Here is a 9,110-nt window from a genome sequence, read left to right as displayed (position 1 = left end):
TCACAACAATTCAGTTACAGTCGCATTCCTTATGCCTCTTGAATCCCAACAGGACTCCGCTCAATTGATTTCCTTAACTGACGTCCTTTATATCCTAAAAGTTGCTTCAACTTTACTGAAGACTTTAAACCAATCTGCCTCCCACAGATAAGCCTACATGTGTGATTTCCTGTTTGATCATAGATCAAGGTGAGACTGGAAATCGATAACAATAAACAAAGTCTAGGTAACCTCAAAATCCGGGCTTATGCTTCTCGAAGAGTAGCCTAGATTACTATTCACCTCAAAAATATTAAACTTGTGGAATCACAAAGTCTGTGATGAAGAGAACTTTGCGATTTTTATCTATCTTATTCGAGTGAGTAACTCAACAATCCAACAAGATCAGGATACCCGAACTATCAAGATAAAAGATAGCTGGACTTGGATTCACAAATCCCTATGAAGTATTTTTAGTCGTTAAACCCTAAAAGGGTTTGAAGAGAGGACGACTCTAGTTTACAACTAGGACACACAAAATTAGTGGCGGGATTCAAGGATCCCAGTTGTGAGAAGTTCCCCTTTTATATACTTTTAAAGTATTGGTTGTTTTAGGGTTTAAGCTAAGATAGCTTTGGAACCAAGCAAACAATATCCACCCTTAGGCGAATCTTTGAAATGAGATTAACATACCAAGATATACACTCTGGTTAGAATGAACCCTAACCGAACCATGTACAAAGACATTGTTCATAGACGGTTAGCCGGACTAGCCGATTGAACTATAAGCTTAATCATTTTCATTAACACTTAAGAATTTAGGTTTGAGTCACAACCATAGGTTATAATGTGATCAATCGTGTCTACATAGTGTTTTTAGAGATTTATTCAAATGCAAATTATTTCACAGAAATAATTCTATGTGCATCTGAAAATATTCGACATGGCAAGTACGTGTAGCAGGTATGTGTACTCTTCCTTGTTCGTGACTATTTTTGTCATGGTACATGTACCGGATATGTGTACCGTTAAGACAAAAATGGTTCGGGAACTCACATAAATTTTCCGATTTGCGTACCGGGTATGGATATCACGCCGGTTACAGAACCAACAGTTTCTTTACGGTATGCATACCGAGTATGCGTACCATTCCTGGTTCACGAGCAACAGACTTTTTGAGGTATGAATACCGGGTATGCGTACCTCAAAGTTATTGTCGACATATAGATACGTCTGTATGTGTGCTGAGTACATGTACCACGGCTCCTGACCTATGACAGTTCTCCTAGTATGTGAACTGGTATGCATATTATCTTGTATCCAGATTTACACAAGTTTTATATTTCTCTCTAAATAAATTCAAAATATTCCAAAATAACATCAATGCTTTTCCAGACTATTTTCGAATGATAATCTTGAATCACTTTTCTCTCTAAATGTTCATAACCGAAATTCATCAAGTATGAACAAATTTTCATTAAGCTTAGTCATATATATTTCGATAACTAATTATCAAGATAAACTTGACTCAAAATTCTTGATATGCTTAATTAGATAGTCTAATTAGTTATGCGACAACGTCTCATAGTTAGAAATATGAATATAACTTGAGAAATAGGTATTTCAGTCTTCACTTACCTTTTGTTGAAGAAGTTCTCCAAAGCTTCGGTTGATCTTCCACTTCAAACGGTATAACGCAGTGATGTCCGATTCTTAACTACATCTTCTATCCTAATCCGAGACTTAAATAATTATCGACTAGAAATCAAGATATAGTTTTAATCAACTAAATTTGACAACAAGCTTGATATTGCACCACTTGTGAGTTCGATTGAGAAATGCTCTAATTTTGAGTATATGGAGTTAAGAAGTATAGTTTGTATATGGACTTTGTGTTCTCGACATTGCATTGATTGATACTCGTCGTTATTTAGAGGGTTGAACTTTCAGATGAATTTGAAATTATGTTAGAAAGCAATTTCAGAAACATAAAAGTAGACTTGTGAAGCTTGTTTCGTAGTCAAACTTGGATTCATGCTCCCTTATCTGAAATGATATTGGATTTGAGATATAGTGAAACAATACTCGGGAAATAAAATAAACGTATAACACCTGGAAAACGTCATCACTCAATGCCCGACTAGTTGTGATATTTTATAACCATCCAAAAGACGCAAATCAAATCACATCTCAGCATCAACAGAAAACCAATTGAGTATATTCATATAATCTTGCAACAAAGCGAGCATAATAAATCGTACTCCAAGAAAGAAATATACCAATTTTCCCAAACAGTAACTGTGGCGGTGTTATCACATTACAAGCAAAAAGCATTGCAATCATGTAGGCAGATAGCCTCAGAAGTGAGCACTTGCTCTTATTGCAAGCACAAAATCTCATATTGCAAGGAGAGGTATAAAGTTTTGCGCCATGCAAGCACGAGATATTGTCACAAGCATGAGCACAACACCAATTTTTGGTCTAACAGACTCATACATAGTCCAATATGTATATGCCAACTTGATCAATAACTTTGTTATAGAATAAGAGAAAAACATTGTTGTAATACACACAAAAATCATGGTCAAAATTGTAGGCACACAACTTGCAGTTTGTGATACAATCATCATGTCTCATTCATATTCAATTTATGGAAAATTCCACCAACAAAACTAAGTACAACTTTACTTGCAAGCACTAGCTTGGGGAGGTTTGATACAACGTCGTTAAAGTTGATCCAGGAATACTATTCTTCACCCATCAATAAGTTAAGGTTAAAGAGTATGATGTCTATAACATGTAGTTTGCTACATGGGAAGTGGGCCCAATAACTCTTCAACATAGTGAATCTGGCATAATTTACGCTAGACAGATAATTGGACTCGAAAACTGAATCCTATGTCCATTAAATATTAATAGCCTAATCTGCTATGATTTTTCGAAGAGGAGAAAAAAACATGTACATTAATCTTCAAAGTAAGATGGATCAGGATGACAAGTGAGCCATGTACATATTCAAGTTTAAAGATAAGAATAAATCTGGTTGATTACTAGTCTAGGTACAAAGTCTTACCCTAATTATCCTAAAAGGTGGGATGAACCTAAAGGATACCCGGTCCATGTACATAGTCAAAATGAATCCAAAAGATTTAAAGCTGGATATATCTCCTCTACAACCTATAAAGAAAGGTGAAATTCCAACCGTACAAGTACACGTTCTCTAATCATTTTCTCCTCATAAAACCAGCATAAAGCTCTTATTTGTTGAAACATGCAGGTATCCCCACCTTCACTCTACTGAAATAATGAAAATTTATAGTTATAGGAGAGCTAAAGTTACCAAAAAACTGTCTAAAGTTGGAAAATATCATTGATCAATCACGAATCTTAAGAAGTGTTGAAGTAATATTTCCGCGACAACACTTCTCCAATTTTTAGACTTGTTGTCCCTACATAATACAATCATTTTTTAAATTTTTTTTGACTCAACATGGTATAGTCTTGCTGGTTACTAAAAGCTACTCCAATGGAATGTATGTGAGGATAAATGTTTAAGTTCAAATATGATTACCATAAGTTCTAGAAGATGATTTTTCCTGGTCTCACCACTGGTTTTGGAGGGGGTGAATCGAGTGGAAATGCGGAATGCTACTTGCACGCTTTAGAGCAGTTCCTATGGACTCAACGAACTTGAAGTTTGTTGATTTTGCTCCGACTATGGACTCAACAAACATGAAAAATGGATGTACAAACCAACAAAATTGTTGGTTTGTTGAGTGAGATAAAAACATGTAGCGTGTGCTTGATGGAAGACCGGGCGAGCGTGGGAAGACCGGGAGTTGGAAGGAAAATCGCGGGCGTTGAAAAAAAACGCGGGCGTTGGAAAAAAAACGCGGGCGTTGCAAGAAAAAACGCTGGCGTGTGTTCCTCCTTCGCCGAGTACAATTTCAGACTCCCAACAATTATTGTACTACTTTTTTATTCCTTTTATCCTTTTTTATCTCACTTTATCCTATTTTATCTCACCAAATATATTATTTTATATTTTATCTTTATCCTACAACACATTTTATATTAAAAAGAAATATTAGTGGGATCCTGGAAAGCCAAATCTGTTCATTTTGCTGTAGTTTTCCATAGTGGAAAACACGGTTTGTTCATCCATGATGGCTCAACAAAAAAAATGTTCATTGCCGTAAGAATTGCCCTTAGGTGGCCCTTATAGCTATGCAGTCAGCAAATAACACAATCTTTAATACAAATGGAGCTAGCTCTCATCGTTTTTCACCGCGTGTACACGATGTCCAGTTTAATTCGTACAGATGTTTCGAGTGATTAGGTATTAGACATCACCACCTTTATTTTAGGGTTTTTCTTCTCTTCCTTCTTGTAATAATATAATCGATCGGAGAAGAAGAATGTGTTATTTTAATTGGTTTTGACAGAAGGATCAAGGGTTTGAGCCTGATTGCTTAAATGACAGACAAAACTGCGATGATTCTCGATGATCCTGATAGAGATAATGGTTCTGAACCCGGTGGTGTCAAAGATGTGATGATTCTAGATGATCCTGATAAAGATAGTGATTCCGCAGCTGGTGGTGTTGGAGAGGTTGTTTTGGTTCTTCGTCCGGTAGGTCTTGGTGAATCCGGTGAAGGTATGCCATATGCTCCTGAAAATTGGCCAAAAGCAGGTGATAATTGGAGATGGAGGGTAGGTAGAAGGACATTGTTGAATGGGTACATGTGGGATAGATTTTTGATTCCGCCTGCTCGTCTATTAAAGCCACGGAAGTCAGGACAGCGAAAAGCTGTTTTTCCTAGTATTCAAGGAGTTGTAAAATTTCTCCAGGAGGAAATTCCCAATGCTGATGTAGATGCCTTCTTCAAGTCTTTTTGTTGGAAGATCCCTTCAAATGAATATGATTGGCAAAAAGGTATACATTCTTTCTGCATCGTTTTATCTTCATACATTTGGTAGGGACTTGGCTTAATTACAGGCCTAGTACAAATGCCATGATAATGAAACTTCCCCTTGGCAAGAAGGTGTGCATGTCTAAGGGACCTTTACTGGATGATTTGTTATTGTAATGAAATTAACACATGCTTCCCTGACATTACTCCTGGATGTACTCAATATAGTCTGGGACACCCATCCTCAACATGTGCATGCACAGCTTTGATTCTGAAATATGCATGTTGCATTTTCATGGATATCATCACTTCTGTTTGGCTTAGGTCACTTCAAACCAAAACTAATAGTAGTACATTTTCAAAGGATATGCTAGAGACCTTTCCTGAAGGTGTCAATTCTGATGCATCTCAATCTATGTTTTTTGCTGCATTTAGGCCTGTCTGGTCAATGGGTGCTGCTTCATTCTTTAGTAATTTCCTTCTTCTCTGACACCTGTAGATCAGCTGCTTTATCCAATCATACCGCTCAGAGGAGACTCAGCTGAGGTTGAGCATTCTGGACATGAATCAAATACTTCAACTGTGGATTGTAAGGCTCGAAATATAATGTGCCTTGACCAACGAGAAGCAAGGAGCAACTCCCTCTCTCTACCTGACATGGATTGTGATATCTGCTGCAGTGAAGTCAATTTCTGTCGCAATTGTTGTTGCATTCTTTGTTCCAATATTATCGATTGGATTCACGGTGGTTATAGTTTTATTAGATGTGAAGCTAAACAAGGTGAAGATTATATTTGTGGGCATGCTGCTCATCTGGACTGTGCACTTCGTTCTTATATGGCTGGAAAAGTGGGAGGTAGTATCGGGTTAGATGTGGAATATTATTGTAGACGATGTGATAAGATAACAGATCTCATTCCACATGTTACAAGGCTTCTACAAACCTGTCAATCTCTTAATTCCCCAGATGAGATTGAGAAAATTCTGAAGTTGGGCTTAAGCATTGTGCGTGGCTCACAACGTGTGGGTGCATTGAACTTGCTCAACAGTATTGAGTTGGCCTTTAGAAAGGTATTTTTTTTATCCATTTTCTAAAATAGGCATAATAGATCTGCAGTACTGTTCTTGTTTAGCAGGTCATTCGAGTCCCATTCTGTATTTAATGACGAAACTGCTATCTATGTCAGCTCAAAAGTGGGATTTACCTTGATGAAATCTGGAATATGGAAGGCGACATCTCAGAGATTTCTCCAGGTTAGTTTCTTTTGAATCTCCTACCTGAACCTGTGAGACCTTAGAATAGTCAATGAACAAGATAAACACAGTAAATTATGTATCCTTAGACTCTTACGTGTTGGTTGGTGAACCTTAGTTTACCAAGTTATCTGCTTACTTTTATATTTTTTAAAAATAGGAGCAGAGCCTCATATCAAGAGCGAGAGACCAGTAGTGGAAAATAAAGATGTTTCAGCTGGGTCATATTCTTTGAATGTTGGTGCCTCTGATCTGAAGGCGCAGAAAAGTTCTCAAGAACCTCTGTACATAACTTCAGACCACCAGATTGAATCTGTGAAGCTTGAGAAGGAGGTGGAGCAAGTACTCCAAGAATTAAAGAAGTCACAGCAGGTCGAATATGAAACTGCAAAAGCAAAGCTTTATGCTAAGAAACGTGCTATACTTGATTTGTACCAAAAGCTTGATGCAGATAAGTATAAACTAGATAATCGGTCATCTTCGAGCAAGAATTCTGACATGGACACCCTTCTTACAAGCATTCTGAACAGAGTAAGTGAGATTAAGCAGGAACTTGTGAGCCTTAAGGATATGGTCCGAATTGCCAGAGGATTTGGAAGGACTCCTACAAGTATTCTAATGGAACATTTTGGTTTGCAAAATGAAGACTGAAATTTACATCTTTAGTGGGGTTTGGTAGGCGTTGTGTATCACCAGCTTTTGTATATTCTTCAGGTTTAGGTTTTAATTGTATGTAAAGGTTAACCTTCTTGTCTTAGCTGTTAAGACCTGTGGTTCATCGAGCTATAACAAAAGAAAATAGTAGATTTTGTTTTTTGAATTGATTCTTTAGTAGCTCAGCTTGTAAATAGGTTAACGAGCTGTTGATTTTCTCTTAAAGTAGTAGATAGTCATTAACGAAGCTTCTGAATAGAGTCAAAATTCTAGTTACCAAGGCTTGATGAACTCAAACCTGGATTGCAATCATTTCGCATTTGGGGACTTGCAAATTGCAATCAGTCCATTTACCGCTCTTTGGGTGAATTGGGCTTTGCTGAACTCATTAGTCCTACAAGAATGTTTTGAAAGAACGATTTTTTTTGGGACCATGATTTTTCTTGGGGGACCATGGTTTTATTTTGGGTAAAGACATTAGAAGTAAATCTAGGTCATCCCTTATCTAGATATTTATATTAATACCTAAATTACCCTCCTGATTAATTTTGGGTGATGATTAGCTAGTGCTAATAATAGTTAGTGTAATGATTAGTGAGATGATTAAGTTAAAGATAATTAGTGAGATTAAAAAATCAGATACGTTTTTTTTTTTAAAAGAAATAGAATTATTGAGAGAGTAAAGTTAGAGAAGATGAAGAAGGAAACCATGAAAAACGATGGATTTTACCAACCACAACCGGAGGAAGGGTATTTGGGTACCCAGGTATGCTTCAAACTTAGATAATGTTGGTTGAATTGCTCCAAACTTTCAAAAAAATGAAATTTTTTATGTAAATTTGGGCCAGTTCTGTTAACAATATGTCAACAACATGTAACCGAACACATCTGAAAGTGTAGTTCGGTTACCATATGTCAAGAACATGTAACCGAACACACCTGAAAGTGTAGTTCGGTTATGTTTTCCAAACACGCAGGTTACCGAACTCGCTCGTTAATGGAGGTTTTGGTCGTACAGTGCAATGTTCGGTTACCTAGGATAAAATGGTAGGTAACCGAACTTTGAACTTGACAATTTATTTGAGTACTTCTTGTGTGTTCGGTTAGTTCGCAAACTTCAACGCAACCAAGTTCCCAACAGAAATTCAGGTTAAAAGTAACCTAGTGTTAGAAGTTCGGTGGGTTCGCAAACTTCAACATATTTTGCGAATCAACCGAACTGGACTTATAGGTAGAGTTCGGTTACAAAGAAAACTTAATAATTTTGCGAACGAACCGAACTTATGGACTTGTATTGTTCTAATACAAGGAGTTCGGTTAAAAGTATTTTTTTGCGAATCAACCGAACTTTGAGTTCGGTTAAGAAAATAATAATTTGTGATAACCGAACTTTTTACTGAAAAAAACTCCATTAAACCTCTCTGCAACTTCCATTTTCAACTCATTTTGATGATTAGTTCTCATTTATTCAACCAAAAACGAATGACAAGTAATGGGTTTGTGAGAATATCTTTGTTAATGTTTTAAATTAAGCTATATATATAGTGGTGATGGTGGTAATCGGAGGTGGTGGTGGTAATCGGTGGTTGTTGGTGGTGATAATTGGAGGTGGTGGTGGTGGTAATCGGCGGTGGTGGGGGGTGGTGGTAATCGGTGGTTGTTGGTGGTGGTGGTAATCGGCGGTGGTGGGTGGTGGTGGTGGTGGTGGTAATCGGTGGTTGGTGGTGGTTGTGGTAATCGGCGGTGGTGGGAGGAGGTGGTGGTTATATATATATATATAGAGAGAGAGGTGGTTATTGTGTTGGTTTTAAATTAAATTAGGTTAAGGGTAGGTTAGTCATTTCAATGTTCTAGGACACCCCTTATAACTATAGGGAAGGTGTCCTAATAAGACCATGGTCCCCCAAAAAAACCATGGTCCCTAAAAAATCATTCTTTTGAAAGAACAATTTTTTGGGTACCCTGATTTTTTATTTTTATTTTTAATTTCCAAAGGAAACTATTCCTCGTTTTCTGAGGTCATTATAAAGTAAAATCTATAACCCTTACCTGGATAGATTAGTTAATTTCCAAAATATCCTTTTTGATTTATTGTTAGTGAAACTTTGGTTAACCATAGCCGAACTTTGATGAACCATAGCCGAACTTTGGTTTATTGGAAATTCTGAAGCTAAGCTCGGCTAGTAAGAATGATGATCATGTAGCCGAACATCCTCTTTAATGGAGTTTTGGGCTAGGTTCGACTAGAAAAGTAGATAAATATAGTTAGCCGAACATCATCTTTAATGGTGTGTGGACTACGTTCTGCTT

General features: G+C 37.0%; 1 protein-coding gene across 1 annotated transcript; it reads left to right on the top strand.

The window, feature by feature from the left end:
• Positions 1-4,283: 4,283 nt before the first annotated feature.
• On the top strand, positions 4,284-6,966 carry LOC113319642 (protein OBERON 3-like). Its single transcript, XM_026567888.1, has 4 exons — positions 4,284-4,915; positions 5,392-5,963; positions 6,080-6,146; positions 6,307-6,966. Exons 1-4 carry the CDS (start codon positions 4,456-4,458, stop codon positions 6,795-6,797), a joined length of 1,590 nt encoding a protein of 529 aa, XP_026423673.1. The 5' UTR covers positions 4,284-4,455; the 3' UTR covers positions 6,798-6,966.
• The last annotated feature ends 2,144 nt before the right edge of the window (positions 6,967-9,110 follow it).

This window comes from Papaver somniferum, chromosome 10 (genome assembly GCF_003573695.1).
Source record: "Papaver somniferum cultivar HN1 chromosome 10, ASM357369v1, whole genome shotgun sequence".
NCBI classification, from domain to species: domain Eukaryota; kingdom Viridiplantae; phylum Streptophyta; class Magnoliopsida; order Ranunculales; family Papaveraceae; genus Papaver; species Papaver somniferum.
This window is presented reverse-complemented; position numbering and strand designations above follow the sequence as displayed.

What these genes read in the sequence shown, in the direction of transcription:
- LOC113319642 (XM_026567888.1), top strand. Translation starts at nt 4,456, where the DNA reads ATGACAGACAAAACTGCGATGATTCTCGATGATCCTGATAGAGATAAT. An exon ending in TGAATATGATTGGCAAAAAG is followed by an intron (nt 4,916 to 5,391) that starts GTATACATTCTT and finishes TGACACCTGTAG; the next exon opens with ATCAGCTGCTTTATCCAATC. An exon ending in TTGAGTTGGCCTTTAGAAAG is followed by an intron (nt 5,964 to 6,079) that starts GTATTTTTTTTA and finishes TATCTATGTCAG; the next exon opens with CTCAAAAGTGGGATTTACCT.